We start from the raw sequence: 20,037 nt of genomic DNA, 5'->3' as shown, positions 1-20,037 counted from the left end.
AATGACCCAAACATTTGCAATGAAGAATAAAAACTTTATACTCACTTGTATTTCCTATCCTTTGAGATACATTTGGAGCTGTGCTGGCAGGGATTAAGGCTTGGGACACAGTAATCCACAACTTCTTCACACAGCTCACCTGTGGAGAGAGGGAAGCAGCAGGTCACCGAGATTTAATAACTTAATGGGCCAGAATTTACTGGGCGGCGACACAGTGGTTAGCACTGCTGCCTCACAATGCCAGGAACCCAGGTTCGATTCCCAACTTGGGTCACTGTCTGTGTGGAGTTTGCACATCCTCCCTGTATCTGCATGGGTTTCCTCTGGGTGCTCCAGTTTCCTCCCACAGTCCAAAGATGTGCGGGTCAGGTGGATTGGCCATGCTAAATTGCCGCTCAGTGTCAAGGGGACTAGCTAGGGTAAATGCATGCGGTTATGGGGATAGGGCCTGGGTGGGATTGTGGTCGGTGCAGACCCAATGGGCTGAATGGCCTCCTTCTGCACTGTAGGGATTCTATGATTCTCTGAAATTGCAATACGTTCAATGTGCAAGCCGGTATTTTGTATGTAAATTACACTGCAATTTTGAGATCTGTCGGAAGTTGTGAGTCACCACCAGTTGTTGGATGATTTGTGCCAATCAATTATTGGCTTCGCCTTTAGCCTCCCGTGCATTTCAAGAAATTGCTGCATTCCCACATTAATTGGTAATAAATCATCACAGAAAGTTAGTGCTGGTACTAAATAGCCTTGGGATGATTTTAATGATGAAACGTACGTAACTGCAGTGCCACATCAACTGTCTCCGTCAATTACCCAACCTCGCCAATTTTGAAAAGTTAGCAGCTAAGAAGCCCTTTGGCCTCTTTCCCACCGACACACCCCACTTGTCACTTTTCTGCTTGATTTAGTTTTCAAAATTAATCAGGGAGCAGGACAAGGATTACAGTAGGGCAAGATCATCACTTGATTTTTCCCTTTTTACTGATAAGATCTCAATGCGAAATGAGTAACTTCATTAGATACTGAGTCTCCACAGTGTTAAACAAGTGAAGTGGGAAAATCAGTCCTTTTTAAAAGAAAGTCACCCATCTTTTCTTAATTAACTCGAACGTCCCACTTAACCCTACCTCCACAAGTGTATTCTGGACAGCACCATGACATGGCTTGTAGCTGTTGAGTTCCAAACCATTTGCTGAGTGCAAAGGCATGTCTCAGACACCAAACACCAATGAGCTCAGTGACGTATCAGCTTAGCTCCGTTAAGTCAGACAGATATAGACTCAAGTACCATTCCAGGACTTCAACTCATTTTCTGTATTGACATGCCAACACGCTAACTGAGGGAGTGCTGTATTGCTAGAACACTTCACTGGAAATTCTTCTTGGGTATTAGTGCAAAATGGGTGGTGTTGCATCAACTGCCTGTTTAAATGCCCCACTCGACATTTAGTTTAATTGACTTCAAATATCAAATGGGGCATGTAACTGGCATTCAACACCAGACAGCCCATTCTGCACAATGGTCCAAGGCAAATTTCTACATTCTCATGAGATATTATGAGGCTCTGTCCTCCTGTAAAGGTAAGCGTAAATGATCTGATGACACTAGATGAAGAAAAATAGCTCTCCTGCCTCAATCAACATCTTCTAAAAACTGGTCATTTGTCTAATTTGTTGCACGTGACACCTTGCTATAAGAAAATCGACTGCTGTGATTGCCTACATGACAACAATGACTGCCCTTCAAAAGCAAATCATGCATGTAAAGTGCTTTGAGAAGTCCTAAACGATGTGATATTGGCACTATGTAAATACAGGCTCTTACTTTCAATATCATGAGTCTGTTCCAGAACTAAGCAAAGCTTCTAGAAATTATTCAGAGGCGGGTGACTCAGTTTTCATTAATGTTCCAAGGATACACCACAGGATCTGCTGCTCACAACCTGCATTATGTAGTGGTAATTGTGCTTTCCTCTTCAGTCGCTCATCGGAGCCTCCCGTTTTCAATTTGGATGAGCAATGAGCAATTTAACATGAGCTGGTTTCTCAATGCCTTTCTCACGTGCTCTCATCGTGAAGCATCGCTGCCACCTGTAAGCAGCCGATGTCCCTCGATATTCTAGCTCCTCCACTGAAAATCTCCTTGTTTCACCATTGTCCATGGCTTGTAACTTTTACCTGGGCCTGGGCCAACTTGCAAAAGGGCAGGGACAACCATCCACTGAGGTCTCAAAGGAGCCTGCCACATAAACTTCCAGCATTACATTTTATGAATGACCTCATCCATGTGCACACATGTGGAGTGGTGGTCTGAGCTACAGGCAATATTCATCAAGACAAGTTAATGGCAGTTTTCTGTTTTAACTGGAAGGGAACTGTATCAATTTGGAATTGAAGGCATCCCTAGAAAATCAAGGACAGGCACACTTGCAGGATTGCAACACAATTATCATTACATCCATGTCTCCATGAAAAGAGGCAATATTTGGAGCCTTTGGGCTTCTTATCATGGAATCTACATCAGTTAACCCAGGCGAGGGCGTCTTGTGCCTGTGCGTTCATAGGCTGAAGTGATAAGATTCCCTGTGGAATTTGAGTTGTGTTGGATCTGGTTAGAATTAGGTAAACCCCAATCATTTGACCTCTGATTTTAATCCCTTTTATAGACTCCATCCTTTGTGGTGTAGATTGGAGTTAATCCTCGCCTGGGAACCACATGCCATCTCTCAAGGATGAAAAGGATACGCACATGTGGGCCGCATTGTGAAAGCTTAGAAATCACGGAACACTCTGGAGAGAATTTTAAAGAGTGCCTTGAAACACCCTGTGTTTTCTTTGTGAATGTGTATTTTATTACAGCCTTTTCTTAATTGTCTCCGAGGCCTTTTCTACAAGGTATAGTATGTAGCAGAACGTTTGGACAATTGGCCGGCAGGTCTTGCAGTGCGATTTCTGCCTGGTTGGGGTTTAGTTGAATGGAAATCTCAGCACTGCCCAGATAAGTGCCTGAGTTGAACGTACCAGCATCAGGGCTCCCACCAGTTCTCCCAACAGGACAGCATGGTGGCACAATCTTCCCACTGTCCAAAGATGTGCAAGTTGGGTGGATTGGACATGCAAAATTGCCCTTAGTGTCAGGGGGAATTAGCAGGTAAATTTGTGGGATTATGGGGATAGGGCCTGGGTGGGATTGTTATCAGTGCAGGCTCGATGGGTCGAATGGCCTCCTTCTGCACTGTAGGGATTCTATGATTCTAATGCCCAAATTAAACCCTGATCACAGAATCTTGTTAAGGTAATGTCCCATGGCACCATTCTTATGCTGGTACCTTTCCTACGTGGCTACCCCTCATGCACTGGTGGCAATGGAGAATTTCTGCAGCCTATTTAAATACAAGGCCCATCAAAACTATGGCTATTCCCACACCTGTTCTACCTGATACCACACGTGTGCACTTTCAGGCAAGCGACACTCGTTAGGAACTCTGAGCGAGGAATGTGGCTGATATACTCCCCATTCTAAGCCTCGGGCTGCTGAGATCAACCTAGGGAGTTTCTGGTTTGCATGGCTTTGTATTGTACACATGGATGCTGTAGGAAAACAGACCTCTAAGCAGTTCCAGGTGCTGGAGACCCTGCTCTGAGATTCCATACAATCAATACCTGTGTAATTGGGTGGACAAAGGCAGGCATAGTTATTGATTCCATCTACACATGTGGAGTTATTTTCACAGTCATTATCCTCGCAGTCATCAGGATTTATCTCACACAACTGTCCCTCGAAGCCAGCAGGACATAGGCATCTAGAACAAAAGGAGCAAAACGAATTTAAGAATACGTAAAAAGTTAAGATTCTACTGAATAAGTACTTGGTAGCAACAAGAACCTATGAGGACGTGATTATGAATATCCCTATCACATTGTCCTCATTTTTTCCCTGTTCTACAAAATTTGCATTCTTTCTCTGGTTGGCCAACTGAACTGAACACAGGTAAGGAACTTATCTCGTCATCTTGGATTTGGATTTGCATATAGACAGGAGACAAAGATCTCAGGTCTCGCCTTGATATATTTTCAGATTCAGCATCAATTGTCAAGCAACAATGGACATCCACAAACACTTTACTGCTCAATATCTAATCATACAATAATGACTGAGGGCATAATAATTGAACTTCCTTGTATTATAAACTGGTTATTGCAAACTCATGTGATCAATTTTCTTCTTAAGATACTCAGCCCTTTGCTGCCCTTCTCAGTAGAACCATCCAACTAACCCAGAAACTTTTTTCTATCCCTCTGGACAAATGGTTGAGGACTTAATTTCCAATCCTACCCGCTTGGAGGATAGCTCATAGGATTGTAGTTCAACCACACACCCCATTTCCACCACTCTAACCCCAGTGGAGACATCTGACAACAAACTGCTGTTTCCAAAACAAATAGAGTTATCCCAACTGAATAAGCACAGTTTGTTCCCAGGAATGATTCAACAATGCCTCATTGCTTTATTAGAAAGAGAGAAGTCTGCCTGCCATTAATAGGCATTTCCTGAGTTAGACATAAAGTAGGGCTCCTTCTATACTCTCACATGTTCAGGATGTAACATGAGTTAGCTGCAGAGAAAGGATTCATGTTTTGGCTACTCAGGGTGTGCTATTTACATTTTCCATAAAACTCAACTCACAGAATTTGAATGAGATCCTACTATTGCCAATCCAGGGCGAGAGTTTCCATCCGTCCTACCTTCAAAAGTGGAAAATCCCGCCCGAGGGCAACAACCTTTGTATTGTCCGTCTCCCGCCTGCTACAATTCCCGTGACGGGTGGGACAGGAAAATTCCCCACCTAGTGTCAGTCTGTGCTGAGTTATGGATAGCTTACACTCATTGGGATCTGGGCTGTACAAACTCAGTTTATATAAACATAAATAAACATAAAAACTCGGAGCAGGAGTAGGCCATTTGGCCCCTTGAGCCTGCTCCGCCATTCAATAAGATCATGGCTGATCTTTTTGTGGACTCAGCTCCACTTACCCGCCTTAATTCCTTTACTATTCAAAAATTTATCTATTCTTGCCTTAAAAACATTTAATGAGGTAGCCTCAACTGCTTCGCTGGGCAGGGAATTCCACAGATTCGCAACCCTTTGTGTGAAGAAGTTCCTCCTCAACTCAGTCCTAAATCTGCTTCCTCTTATTTTGAGGCCATGCCCCCTAGTTCTAGTTTCACCCGCCAGTGGAAACAACTTCCCTGCTTCTATCTTATCTATTCCCTTCATAATCTTGTATGTTTCTATAAGATCTCCCCTCATTCTTCTGAATTCCAATGAGTATAGCCCCAGTCTACTCAGTCTCTCCTCATATGCCAACCCTCTCAACTCCGGAATCAACCTAGTGAATCTCCTCTGCACCCCCTCCAGTGCCAGTATATCCTTTCTCAAGTATGGAGACCAAAACTGTACACAGTACTCCAGGTGTGGCCTCACCAGCACCTTATACAGCTGCAACATAATCTCGCTAGTTTTAAACTCCATCCCTCTAGCAATGAAGGACAAAATTCCATTTGCCTTCTTAATTACCTGCTGCACCTGCAAACCAACTCCTTGAGATTCGTGCACAAGGACACCCAGGTCCCTCTGCACAGCAGCATGTTGCAATTTTTTACCATTTAACTAATAGTCCATTTTGCTGTTATTCCTACCAAAATGGATAACCTCACATTTACCAACATTGTACTCCATCTGCTAGACCTTCGCCCACTCACTTAGATTATCTATATCCCTTTGCAGACTTTCAGTGTCCTCTGCACACTTTGCTCTTCCACCCATCTTCGTGTCATCTGCGAATTTTGACACACTACACTTGGTCCCCAACTCCAAATCATCTATGTAAATCGTAAACAATTGCGTTCCCAACACTGATCCCTGAGGCACACCACAAGTCACTGATCGCCAACCAGAAAAACACCCATTTACTCCCACTCTTTGCTTTCTGTTAGTTAACCAATCCGCTATCCATGTTAATACATTACCCGTAACACTGTGCACCTTTATCTTATGTAGCAGTCTTTGGTGCGGCACCTTGTCAAATGCCTTCTGGAAATCCAGATATACCACATCCACAGGTCCCCCATTGCCCACTGCAAATGTAATGTTCTCAAAGAATTCCACCAAATTAGTCAAACATGACCTGCCCTTTATGAACCCATGCTGCGTCTTACCAATGGGACAATTTATATAGGGCCCTTACAGCTCTCCAAGAGAGGAATTAAATTCGCAGAAAAGAAATGGAGTGTGTGCTAATTCACTCTATCTCCTACTCTCACTTTAAAGTATAGCCCTACTCTCCTATTAGAAAAAAGAGTGACTGAAAAATCCAAGACTTCAAGAGCAGGAATTAAGTTTACATTTATAGATCCCAATACCATCCACTCACTATCTTTCATGAAAATTAAGATCGAAAATAGTTCTGGAACAAAAGTCTGAGAGTTTTCTGAAATCCTGTGCAAACTCCTGCCAATATGTTAGCAGTGACATAGTGCGAATCAAACACAAGACTACCTACTTGGATGACTCTTATTGTTGCTGGGACAAGCAAATTCGAATGTGATCTTGTACTTTTCTTCTAGTAGTTTTGCACTGAATTAAGATGAGGTTCAGTGAAGGACATTATAATCAGTATTACTCAAATTGTCAGGGAAAAACACAGTTAGGGAGCAAGTGTTTTACCAAATCTTTACCCCAATATCGTAGATCCTTTCTGTTTTGTTGCTGACAGGGTTTCAATCTGCCAACGGTATTAGTGCTGATTTGTTGTTCCCTCTCAACTTAAAATCAAATCTCAACAACAAAATTATTTTGGATTTTCCACTTGCTATGAAAGGCTCTGCTGGATTTTCTGGTCATCCACCGGCAGGATCTTCCAGTCCCACTGAAGATGACCCCTGGTGCACGTTCCCCGGTGGCCGGACAGGCAAGCCACACAACACCATAGACATCAATGGGTTTGGAAGACCCCACCGGCAGTCAATGGCAAGCCATTGCTGGAAAACAGGACATGGGGTGAGGGCCGGAACATACCATGCACTGATTCTGTCCAACAACAATCAGTCCCTCCATCCCCGGACACTGACTAGCTTTTAAGCAGTGGCCTGAATTTGAGAGGAACATTTTTCATTTGGAAACATTTTCCCAGTTTCCAGAAGGGGAGAAAAAATTGCTGACAATATTATTTATAGGGCCGGAGTTTCCTTTAAAAGTGGTAGGTGGAACCTGGATACTGAAGTCCCGCCACCATTTCTGACATATCCCATTTTTGCCAGAGGATGAATGGGGGCAGGGTGTGATTCACAAAGGAGGGAAACCAGGACTTAGCAGAGCTATTTGAACTAAGTGCTAAGTTCAAACAGACCCTATTTTGGTCTTTGTACAGCCCTTAATCCACAGGAAGGGATCCACTGATTCATGCAGTAGGCGTACTCTTGAAGGGTGGGATAAAGTCTATTTAGCTGTCATAACCTGGTGCTTTTAAAATCTCCTGCTTTTTAAACTGTAGAAAATATGGCTGATGTTGTCAGTGGTTGTTAAAAAAATCTGCTGGATTGCTTTTACTGACAGGCCAACTGTTACAGTATCTGTTCATGCGGTATTTGATGACATTTTCCAAAGACTATTATTACATTGCTATGCAAGCTTGACTGAGTTTGAAACCTCCAATTATCTTAGCAGGGGGTTCTGAGTTCAGAATTTGAGTGATGGCTTAATGAGAATTAAAGGATTAGTTTTTTTTTAATGTGGGCTATGAATTGAAGTTTGTTTTTATAAGTTAACTACTTGATATTTAAAAAGGTTTGAATGGACTTCAGGAATGGGAGATTTTTTTTCACTATCCAGTGTACCGAATGAGAGCTGTCTTCGATTTTTCTAAATGTATTTTTTTAAATCTCCACATGGTTTCTGTAATCTGCCATGGTGGACACTGGTTAAGTTGCCTTTGAGTTGGCATGGAAGGGATATGGGGAATTAATGGGGAGGTGGTGAGGTACAAAGGGTGAGGGCTACAGGGCCTAACTACTTTTATTACAACTAGTGAAATCTGGCCCACAGTGCTTATTTGATCAAATATTCTGGAAATTCACTGGGAATGAACTTCTATACTTGTGCCACTAAGACACATCTCTGTGATCAGAAAAGAGCACCCAACAATACTACATCTCATGTGCAAGAGAAAATGTCATCAATGTTTAAATTGACTTTAACCAAGACAATGATCGGGAACTGCTGACATCAAATTGTGATTTATGAACACAGATTAGAAGCAGGAGTAGGCCACTTAGCGCCTCGAGGCTGGTCTGCCATTCAATAGGATCATGGCTGATCTGAATGCAACTTCAATCCCACATTTCTGCCTACCCCAGATAACATTTCACTCCCTTGTTAATCAAGGATCTATCTCACTCTGCCTTAAAAATATTCAAAGACACAGCTTCCACTGCCTTTTGAGGAAGAGAGTTTCAGAGACTAACGACCCTAAGAGAAAAACATTCTCCTCATGCCTGTCCTAAATGAGTGACCCCTTTTTTAAAAAAGTGATTCCTAGTTTTAGATTCTCGGACAAGATTCTTCCCCAAGGCTTCATACCCCACTCTCCGATATGGGACCTGAATGAAATCAAAGCTTTCTGGTAAAGAAAAGCTAAACTTTTGCAGACAAATGAAGGTCAAAAATATGAATTTTATTGGGCATTTAAAGATTACATTTATTATTACACTGGATCATTGGACCTTGTCCAGAGTAAATAAAGCAGTCTCGGGCTTGGGTTATTGATGCAGACTTGAGAGTGACATTTTTATTTCTGAACTTGTGTACGAGACTGTGGAAAGTTCATGGGAGCTTAGTCATATTCTCTACCCAGAAATAACACTTCAAAAGGCGCAATCACTCAACCATAAACCCCCAGTGAAATCAAATTAATTTCCAGGGAGATTTTCAGATACTATCAACTTTCAGAGTATGAGGTTTTCATTTTTGCCCCAGGCACTGAGGAAAGCATTTTTAAAAGATAACAAATCTGTAAAATCTAACACGACAGCAAAAGACATGAATCTGCCACCATCTTTCTGTCCACGGCTCCACTTTGGAGCAATTTTGAAGCAAACATTTTGGTTGCCGCTTCGCCTTTTTAGGTTAAGATGATTTTAACCATCTTCCCAAATAAATTATTGCCAATAATCTCAAAGGCCTCATTTTCTCATTGCATCAAAGCTAATAGCCTAACTGTTTGCTTTGCAAATAAGAATATCCCTTTTGCTGAATGTTCATTTTTTCTCTGAAATACCAGAGGTTAATTCAAGAGCAATTTTCAATTAACATTTTCCTCCTTATAAATAATATATCTGGCTCTTAATCATTCCATCATTTTCTTTAGAACTGCAAAATAGGGCCAATTGATCAGTGATGTGTCATGTGTGACTTGCTTTATAGAATCCCTACTGTACAGAAGAAGGCCATGTGGCCCATCGAGTCTGCATCAATCACAATCCTACCATGGTCCTATCCCACATATTTACCCTGCTAATCCCTTAACATTAGGGTCAATTTCACATGGCCAATCAGCCTAACCTGCACATCTTTCGACAGTCTATACAGTCTAGGAAGGCCCCGGGTGTGTTTTGGTTACTTTTTCTCCACCATACCTCACCAGTGACCTCCAGTATTTGCCAACACCCTGACTGCCTAATTGAGCATTTGGTTCCATATACTCATCATCCCCAGAGTCAATTTAAACTCTTCATTTTCTCACCCAGCTTGTGTCCATTTGTTGTGGAGTTTGTAATCACCTCAAAGATATTATAGTTCAATTTAGTCAATAAATTTAGCCTTCTTCCCCTCCCCCCACTGTCAGTTTCGATATCATTACTTATCCTCACTTAGTTCAAGTGCCCAATAAAAGGTATTAATTTATCATTGTATAGCGAATATAATGAAGTCAAAGGTAACAATGTCCCATTGTAGATTTTTCAAACCTTTAATCCCTCAAAGCCACCATGATCATAGTGAATGGCAGAGCAGGCTCAAAGGGCCAAGTGACTTCCTTCTAGTTTCTATGACCCTCATCCCTCCATCAACTCCGTGACAACTAAATTATCCCAGCAATACCATTTGCCCATCACCAGCCCATGCTGGGAAATCTGCTGGGCTGGCCACTTGGCATGGGTCTGTCCTGTTGTCAGTTAAATGCCACTGCTGGTGCCATGAGACCATTAGGTGGGCATTAGCTGCTCAGGTAAGAGCCTCAATTAGCCCACAGGCAGGCAGATTGCCCAAAACAATCCCTGCTTTTGGTATAGTGGGGAAAGGGGCAGGTGGTTAGATGTGGGCAGGCCACCCATTGGATTTAACGTGTGGCACTGACTTCAAACCCATCAGCGGCAAATCATTAAAAGCAGCCCTCCTTCTTTACTGGTGAATTGTATGTCAGGTTATGCTCAACTTTTACCAATAACAAGCAACAGTTTTACGATTACAATTCAATTCTCAGCTATGAAACCTGATTTGACTGAGCTTACGTTCAGAAGAACAAAAGTTCATCTCTCTTATTTGATTATTTAAATGAGCACCTGAATCCACGTTTGTCTCCTTCACTGAGGCGGCAGGTCCCTCCGTTTTGGCACAAGTTGTTGATGCAGGCATTGATGGGAACAGCACAGTCCTGACCCTGTGGGGATGAAAGGACCAGAGGAGTTACAGATGTCCCTTCTAAAGGAGAACAAAATGGTATTAGTAGATGCACAGTCCTTCATACCCTCTCCAATTTTCTCCCTTCCTGTTCTGCTGGTCTCATCTTGGGATTTGATTCTACATACGATTTACTATAGTTTGGTATCGTGTCCAAGTGGCAGTCTTCATTTCTAAGCCTGGACGGTATTGGCAAGCTACTCATGCACAGAGACCATCAAAACTTAAGGTCTAAGGTGTAAGCACTTAAGCCCTGCATACCTACATTTCCCAACAGGGGTTACGAAAGCAATCAGGTATAGAACTTTGGTTGAAGCTTCCTTTCTCTAGTCAATGGAAATTGACACTAATTGCAACACAGGTTATGGCGTGAATTTGGGACGTATTTGTTTGTGTGGTTTAGAATCACATCTTGTAGCTGGGGAAATGTAAATGGCTGTTGAGCTTGTCCAAGAACCTGGGTTCCTGCACCTCCTCTTCTGTGAATGTGGCTGAGCTTGCTGTCAAATATAAGTTATTTTACTGTAATGCACATACAACCCATCCAATTCACATTATACGGGTATAAGAGCAGACACGTTTTACCCTGTATGCACAGCACAGTACAGGAGCTGCCATACAAGATCTATATAATACTGGACAGCCATAAGTATCATTTATGTACAGCAGCTGAAACCAAAGAACTCATGAGCTAGATTATAGCCGATGGGAGTGAACTGTTCTCTTTTAACTGATGTAAGCTGACGGGAGTTGCAGAGCACCAGATGGGAGTGCATTGTTTCTTTAAAGTCAATGAGGGCTTGAGAAACCGAGTGTCAGGGGGGTTATTCGATCAGCAGGGAATCCAATCATGTTCTCAACCAAAGTGCATGTATATGCAAACTTATACTGTAGAAATCACAGCACAGTGATCCCAAGCAATTGGAAAATCATCATGGGAACATATGGCTGAGCTGTCTACACTGTGCTCTGTTCTGTGCTATATTAGCTGATCTCAATCTGGAAGGCAGTGGATGTATTCCTAGATGAAGGCAAAATATTGCGGATGCTGGAATCTGAAACAAAAACAAAAAATGCAGGAAATGCCCCTTCGTGAGTCAACCAGACTCTAATCATTGGCTCTATTCTCTCTCCACAGATGCTGTCAGACCTGCTGAGATTTTCCAGCATTTTCTGTTTTTATTGTGGAGGTATCCCTAAACTGGTTTGGAGGATCGGGGACATAGTGGTTTCCACTCTTGATTGCTAAGCTACATCAAAGTGTTCCAGTCTGGATATTGGATGAGAACAGAATCAGCCTCAGCTCTGATGCCTCTTCTGGTTCAATATCCTACTGAAGTTCTCACCAGATGAACAGCCATGCGGGCGAAGTGTCTGTGGCTGACTCCTGCTCTTGGAAGTGAAATGTGCATCAGCACACGTCGGCATCTTCAGGGGAAGGAATGAAAACATTAGATGGCAGGGAAGAAAAGTTCTACTCTGACTTTAGAATACCGAGTGTGGGGGTGCTGGCATAAGACAACCAATGTAAGGTAGATTGAAGTGTGGCTAAGAATTGTATCTTTCTCCACAGAGGGAAATCCACCCTATATACAGCATAAAGATCTCCCGTCGCTGATGGCTGTTCAGGATCCTTTTCGCCAAGTGTGGAACTTAGCTCAATTCCCAATAGATAGCAGTTGAAGTTTCGCATTATTTAGCGAATCACTTGAAAAGCTCACAACGGTAGTTAGAATGGAATTCATGCTTATGCAAGATCAACCTTACCACCTGTTATGAGCTTTGAGTTCAGACAAACTCTGCTATTTGAAACGTGACTCATGTTAATTGAGAAAAAGATTGAACCATGTTGGCCCTAAACTTAGGAACTTTCACCCTGAACCCTTCAAGCTTTTCTCTTTCTCTCCCTAGCTTTATATGCCTCCATTAAACTATCTCTTTGACCAAGTCTTTGGTCATGTCCCCAAATGCCTCAGCTTAGCTCCATTAGTAGTGCTCTCATTTTGTGGGTTCAAGCCCCATCCCAGGACTTGAACTCATAACTTGGGCCGATGACACTCCAGCATGATACTGAGGATCTAAATCAAGGCATTGAAGATTTTCTGATATTCTTTCAAAGAAGGACGTGGAGAAGAGCTGAGGCAAGGGCAGAGTCAGACAACATTATGGTTGCAGCAATAGGCAGGTTTAGTGATAGCCTAGATAGCTCATCTAAGGGTCAAAAATGACACCAAGGTTGTGAATGTCCTCTCCTATTATTAAACAATCTGCTGACAGTTTAGATCAAGAACCCCACGTAAATAATGACTGCTCTAAAGTGACAGACACTGATTGATGTTTGTGGAATTATCCTCTATGAAGGAAACTAAAAGCATCTTCAAACAATACCCTCAAGAGGAATGTACAAACTGACAGGGAAAATACTCATGCAGCTCAGGCAAAGAAAGTTTCTCTTTGAGGTTACAAACACACAAACAAAATTTCAACTGCAAAACCAAATGACAAAACGCATTATAATTCAATTGCATGTAGCATGGTCACTCAAAACACAATTTCTTTCAATTATATTCTACTCCAAGCAAGAAAGTCTACATCAAACCAGAAAAAACAAAAGCTTTGAGGGCCAAACTGAACCAAATCATAAAAGGTTAGGAAATGTATAGCAGATGTAGAGAGATGCCCTCTTCCGATTACTGCAGAAACATTCCAGTACTGTTGTTGATTTTGGTCCCAGGAGTAGCAACGTATTAGAAGACATCACTTTCCATGTGGCAAATATTTGAGCTTATTGAAAAGATTTTCAGGGTGAAATTCGTCCGACCCTGAACATTTTGGTACTCACAGCATTTTGTTTTAGCAAGATTAGCTACAAGATCAACCTTACCACCTTTGTGGAGGATTTGATAGCTTTCCAATAGCATTCTTACCTTGAAGCCATAGGGACAGGTACATCTGTAGAACTCAATTGGGTCACTGTTGCATGTTCCATTGTTTTTGCAAGGGCTGGATAGACATGGGTTACACTTGGCTTTGATAGCAATATTCAGTGGATCTGAAAGGGTAAAAGCGAAAGATGTTACTATCACCTAAGCATGCTATATTACTCCAGCATGAGTCTCAGAGCAACGGCAAGTCCATATTGCTCACGCGATGAATCTACTGATGACCATGAAACCATTGCCGATTGTCAGAAAAACCCATCATTAATATTCTTAAGGTAAGAAAATCTGCCATCCTTACCTGGTCTGGCCTACATGTGACTACAGAGCCACAGCAATGTGGTTGACTCTCAATTGCCCTCCCAAGGGCAACTAGGGATGGACAGTAAATGCTGGCCAGCCAGCGAAACCCAAGTCCCACGAATGAATGAAAAACATGTTACATTTGCAAAACTGCCATCAAAAAAGACTTGCACAGGGGAGTGCACAGGAGCCTTGAGGTGAAGAGAAAATAGGCAAAGAACAACAAAAAAGATATTTTTCAGCAAAAGACTATTAGTTTCTCCAATGTGGTAGCAGATGAACCCACCTTTATCTCTTTCTGAAATGTAGTTTTGAAATGCTCGAGTTACACCATCTTTCATCATTGAGGAGTCTGCTGGCTCCATATAGATGGGATTTACCAGCTTTCACACTTCCAGATCGACATATACAGCTATATTTCTGGCAAGATTATAGGGTACACTGCTTCGAGTGAGGAACCTTGTTGAATGGGACCATAGATCTGAGATTAGACTCAGAAGTCAGCGTGTTTGATTCTCCACACTTCTGACTTTCTGATCATTCATTTTAACAAGTTGGATTGACTGATTTCTGACTGATTCTCCAATCTGTGCTAGATAGCCATATGAACGGAGTGGGAATGGAGGGATACAAAAGAATGGTCTAGTTGGACCAGGGAGCGGCGCGGGCTTGGAGGGCCGAAGGGCCTGTTCCTGTGCTGTATTGTTCTTTGTTCTTTGACTGGAACCTAAACAAAATTAGCCCCTGCACATGCGAGTAGTCCTTTCTCTTCAGTAATGCTCCTCTTTAATTACTGAATCCAACATCCTGATGAATGAGGCTGGTTTGTGCAATCTTTTCTGGGGCTCAACTCTACGTACCTTTGCAGTGGAACTTGTTTGTGGGCGTTGTTAGGAGAAGTTTCTCGTTCATATCTTCTGGTCCTGTGCAACGAGCAATACCTGGCTCCTTGTAACCAGTCTTCACCCATTCAGACAGCCAGCGCAGGTTACAGTCACAGTACAGAGGATTAGCCCCAAGGGCACTGGTGGCAGAGAGAAACAGAGAGTGAAAAGACTGGTAAATTAAGTCTCAGTGACCCATCGGGTTCACTAACATCCTTCCAGGAAGGAAATCTGCCATCCTTACCTGGTCTGACCTAGATCCACAGCAACCTCTGAAATGATCTACCAGCCAGACAGTTGTACTGAAGGAGGTGGCTCACTAATTCCAAATGTCCTCCTTCTGCACTGTAACAATTCTGTGATTTCGTGGCTGAACTTAACTGGGTTGGCCTTCAGGTTCCAGAAATGAAAGCACAATATTTTAACCTGGCATTCCTACCGGTCCCTGGCACATTTATGACTCTGCTTCAACCCTTGATTATTCGAGGGTTGCCAAACTATAACCTATACCATGATTTTACTATGGGGCAGGGCAAACAGCCAGATCCCCAAGTCTACTTCAGCTGTAACAGGAATTAAATCCCACAGTATTGTCCTTATTCTGAATCACACGCTTGCCGTGTAGCCAATTGAGCTACCTAGTCCACCCCCCCACAACAATGCACATTGCACCATTCTTAAATTAAGGCAGTTCTTCAGTCACGTCAGTATGTAATGCAATTGGAAGTGGCGACAGAAATAAAACAGCCTCATTGCATTGAAAATTATGCTCACTGAGGATTTCATATCCAAATCTGGAAAATGGAGGAGACTCATTATCTCATTTGGATCTTGATTTGAAACAAAAGTGTCCGAAGGTGAGACAGCGGTATCTCACTGCACGCACCAGTGTTTCTGCTTTCATTCCATCAAATGCTCTCTGAAGAATACAGAAACCAGATTATGGAAAAGACAAGTTTTTAAAAAATGTCTAATGTGCGTTCTTCATTACTGATGGTGCTAAAAACTACACACAATGTATCAGAAATAATTTAGCAGACACTCTTGTTTAATAAGCAAATGATAATTCAAAGCATGTGTTCTCAATCCTCTTAACTAAAACCATTAAACCAGCAAATAAAGCACATTAGTGCAACAATTCCTTATGAATACATTAACTTCCCCTCATCCCTTAATCTTTTTTATAGCCTAGCATCTAAACCAGCTGCTTATCAAAGTTTAGTTTTTCCTGAAAGAAAATGTCGCTTCTTTCTGACGCTGTCCCATACTAAGGGTCAGCTCCTCTGTTTATCACGGCCCAGTTTCTTTGGTTTATTTCATGTTGGTTAAGTTAATGTGTAAATTGTATTACCCCCTTAATTAAATCCAGAAACATCTGGCTATTTTGTTATCTGTTCAAGGTACGTTGCAAAGTGCTTTATCACACAATGGACGACAGTTCAAACACCAATACTTTCTGCTGCTGCCACATTTCCTTATTCTTAAGGAGGCATCAGCTTCAGAAAAATCTATTAAAGGAACAAGCAGCTCAAAAGTTCAACTCAATAATAATAACTCTTTTCCAGCCAAGTTACCCAGAAGAAACCAATGGAGCAATCATTTAGCAGATTGAGGTACATTTTGTATTATGGACAATTGAAGAAAAATTATTTTAATTATCTATCATTATACACTAGAGTCAAAGAGGTTTACAGTGTGGAAACAGACCCTTCGGCCCAACTTGTCCATGCCTCCCAGTTTTTACCACTAAGCTATTCCCAATTGCCCACATTTGGCCCATATCCCTCTATACCCATCTTACCCATGTAACTGTCTAAATGCTTTTTAAAAGACAAAATTGTACCCGCCTTCACTACAGCCTCTGGCAGCCCGTTCCAGATACTCACCACCCTGTGTGTGCAAAAATTGCCCCTCCGGACCCTTTTGTATCTCTCTCCTCTCACCTTAAACCTATGCCCTCTAGTTTTAGACTCCCCTACCTTTGGGAAAAGATGTTGATTATCTACATTATCTGTTCCCCTCATTATTTTATAGACCACTATAGGATCACCCTTAAGTCTCCTACGCTCCAGGGAAGAAAGTCCCAGTCTATCTTGCCTCTCCATATAACTTAAACCATCAAGTCCCGGCGGCATCTTAGTAAATTTTTTCTGCACTCTTTCTAGTTTAATAAATCCTTTCTATAATAGGATAACCAGAATTGTACACAGTATTGTGGTGATATAAACAGGGCCTAGTTTTAAGGCTGATAAAATTGGATATCCTAAATTAAAGAATTGGGCACATTAAAATCAAACACAGTCAAACCTCAGGCAGGCCAATTGTACAAATACACAAACATGCCTGGACCTGACCCATCAACCACCCATCAAAGGTTGTTACACTCTACTGATACTTAGCAGGAGATCATTGCACCTCATTGAACTGCACTGGCCTATTGATAGAAGCCCAGATTGGGCCAGACTTTCCGTCACCGAAAGTTCCTGCAGTTAATTGTAAGCAACAGCATGGAGATGGACACCTGGGGGCGGACCCTGGTGTCCTGTCAGGCAGACATCAAGAAACCCACTGGATATTTGAACCCCCTCCTGGGATCTCATTGGCCGGAAGCCAGAGAAATTTCTGGAAAGGCAAGCAGGCTGGGGGATAAAGGGACACACTTTCAGACACACAGGATCGAAGACTCGATGAAGGAGACGACCCTGACCATTCGGAAGACTGACCAGAGAAGGAAGGAAGGAAGAAGCTGCCATCGAGACTCACCACATGACGACGGACCAGAGGGACTCAGAGAATCAAGCCTGCAGTTTAACCAAGCCATCTTTGCGCGTAGTATACTTGAATCTGGGGGTATCTTCTTGTTTTATGTGGGTAATTTAAGGGTTAATAGTATTATTAATAAACTGGTTGAAAGAACTAGAGGGCACAGCCTCAAAATAAAGGGGGGTCAGTTTAGGACAGAGTTGAGGAGGAACTTCTTCTCTCAGAGGGTGGTGAATCTCTGGAATTCTCTGCCCACTGAAGTGGTGGAGGCTACCTCGTTGAATATGTTTAAGTCACGGATAGATGGATTTCTGATCAGTAGGGGAATTAAGGGTTATGGGGAGCAGGCGGGTAAGTGGAACTGATTCACTTCAGATCAGCCATGATCGTATTGAATGGCGGGGCAGGCTCGAGGGGCTCGATGGCCTACTCCTGCTCCTATTTCTTATGTTCTTATTATAAAATAATGAGGGGCATAGATCAGCTAAATCAATATCTTTGCCCAAAGGTAGGGGAGTCTAAAACTAGAGGGCATAGGTTTAAGGTGAGAGGGGAGAGATACAAAAGGGTCCAGAGGTGCAATATTTTCACACAGACCGTGTTGAGTGCCTAGAACAAGATGCCAGAGGTAGTAGTAGAGGCGGGTACAATTTTGGCTTTGAAAAAAATGTTTAGACAGTTACATGGGTAAGATGGGTACAGAGGGATATGGGCCAAACGCAGGCAATTGAAACTAGCTTTGGGGTTTAAAAAAAAGGGGCGGCATGGACAAGTTGGGCCGAAGGGCTGTAAACGTCTATGACTCTATAACATTTACTTGTGTTTGTCCTTTGTCCATCTTGCAAAGAAGGGCACCGGGGTAAAACCTTGGAGTAAGCAAACTGGTCGAAAGTAACTGAGAATTAACAGGTACAACAGTATTCCAAGTGTGGGCTTACTAATGTCTTGTACAACTTCAACAAGATGTCCCAACTCCTGTATTCAATGTTCTGACCAATGAAACCAAGCATGTTGAATGCCTTCTCCACCCTGTCCACCTGTGACTTCACTCTCAAGGAGCTATGAACCTGTACTCCTAGATCGCAAAATAATATTTGTTTAACTTATAAACTCTGAAGAAGACTTTGTCCAATTCGCTCTCCAACTCTGAGGGCAGGAGGTCAGGCAGGTGAAATGAAAGTCTCCCCTCAATGTTGGCCGTAAAGTGCCTTTGCCAAGGCAGATTGGGAACTTCATCCAATAATGAAAGGCCTACAGGGTTTTTCATAACATCAGGCCATCGCCAAACACTTGCAACTAATGAAATACTTTTTACATGTGACTACGTTTTAGTGCAGGAAACTTTTTCTCCTTGCGCTTGTCAGAAATGTGAGCATGTCTGATAGTGCAGCACTCCCTCGGTGCTGCAGCTAGGGGGGTCAGCAAAGTTTTGTGCTCGAGTCCCTGCATGGGGAATTGAGTCCACACCCTTCTGCCTCAGGAGAGAATGCTACCACAAAGTCACAACTGACACTAAACATGGGCTGCAGATGAAACAGTGTCATGGTTATCAAAGCCTACAGTCTTCAGCATGTTAAATTCAATTTGTGGTTATTGGTGGACATAAAATGATGGAGACTTGCCAAAGTTGTTTACATTCAATGGCCCTTTTCCTTAGGCCAACATTTATTGCCCACACCTAATGCCCTTGAGAAGATAGTGATTATCTGCCGGTCATTATCTGCCTTGGGTAATTTCACCTGCTGCTATGGTGGGATTTGAACTCATGAGTCTTGTATTATCAATTCAGTGACATGACTGCTATGCTACAATATCCCTTATCAGATGTGTCAATATCAGAATGCCATTTGGAAATCAACTCATCTCCAAATGCATTCTACGTTGTTATGCCATGAACACGTGGTAACATTGAAAAAGTAGGAGTTATCGGTAAGTTGAGCACAAGACAGATATAAGTGTGACTAAAAGTTGGGGAAAAGTCCCACAGCAGAAAAGGGGTGGAATTGGACAGCTGCATAGGAACAAGTTGGTTTTGGTCATGCTTTGAGGTGAAGATGTCCATGTTTTTCATTTGGGACGTTTGGTAGGGTTCCAGTGGGCATGTAGGTGACTGTTGAAACTGACCTGTGCCAGGTAGGTTCTGCTGCAAAAAGGGCAGGGTGCTGCAGAACAAGAACAAGTCAAAATATAGCTTGACAGTAGAATACAAAGAACAAAGAACAATACAGCACAGGAAAAGTCCCTTCGGCCCTCCAAGCCTGCACCAATCATGTGTTCCTAACTAGATCATCCGTTTGTATCCCTCTATTCCCAATGCAAGAAATCCTAATACAAGAAATCTACAAAACCTTATGTAGTTATACATTGATCCTAAACTTTCTAATTGAAACTAACAGTGAAAGATGCTAA

The 20,037-nt window shown here is 42.4% G+C and overlaps 1 protein-coding gene across 2 annotated transcripts in view; it reads right to left on the bottom strand.

Annotated features, from left to right (window-relative positions):
* LOC144505230 (slit homolog 3 protein-like) overlaps positions 1-20,037 on the bottom strand; it is a 678,283-nt gene that overhangs the window by 169,972 nt on the left and 488,274 nt on the right. For both annotated transcript variants that reach the window (XM_078231240.1, XM_078231241.1), the window contains 5 exons: positions 14,842-15,005; positions 13,667-13,791; positions 10,622-10,719; positions 3,667-3,806; positions 46-139 (listed from right to left, as the gene is read on the bottom strand). In XM_078231240.1, the coding sequence (XP_078087366.1) occupies positions 46-139; positions 3,667-3,806; positions 10,622-10,719; positions 13,667-13,791; positions 14,842-15,005 (621 nt within the window). The remainder of the gene's footprint in view (positions 1-45; positions 140-3,666; positions 3,807-10,621; positions 10,720-13,666; positions 13,792-14,841; positions 15,006-20,037) is intronic.

The sequence above is a fragment of the Mustelus asterias genome, chromosome 16, assembly GCF_964213995.1.
Source record: "Mustelus asterias chromosome 16, sMusAst1.hap1.1, whole genome shotgun sequence".
NCBI classification, from domain to species: Eukaryota; Metazoa; Chordata; class Chondrichthyes; order Carcharhiniformes; family Triakidae; genus Mustelus; species Mustelus asterias.
This window is presented reverse-complemented; position numbering and strand designations above follow the sequence as displayed.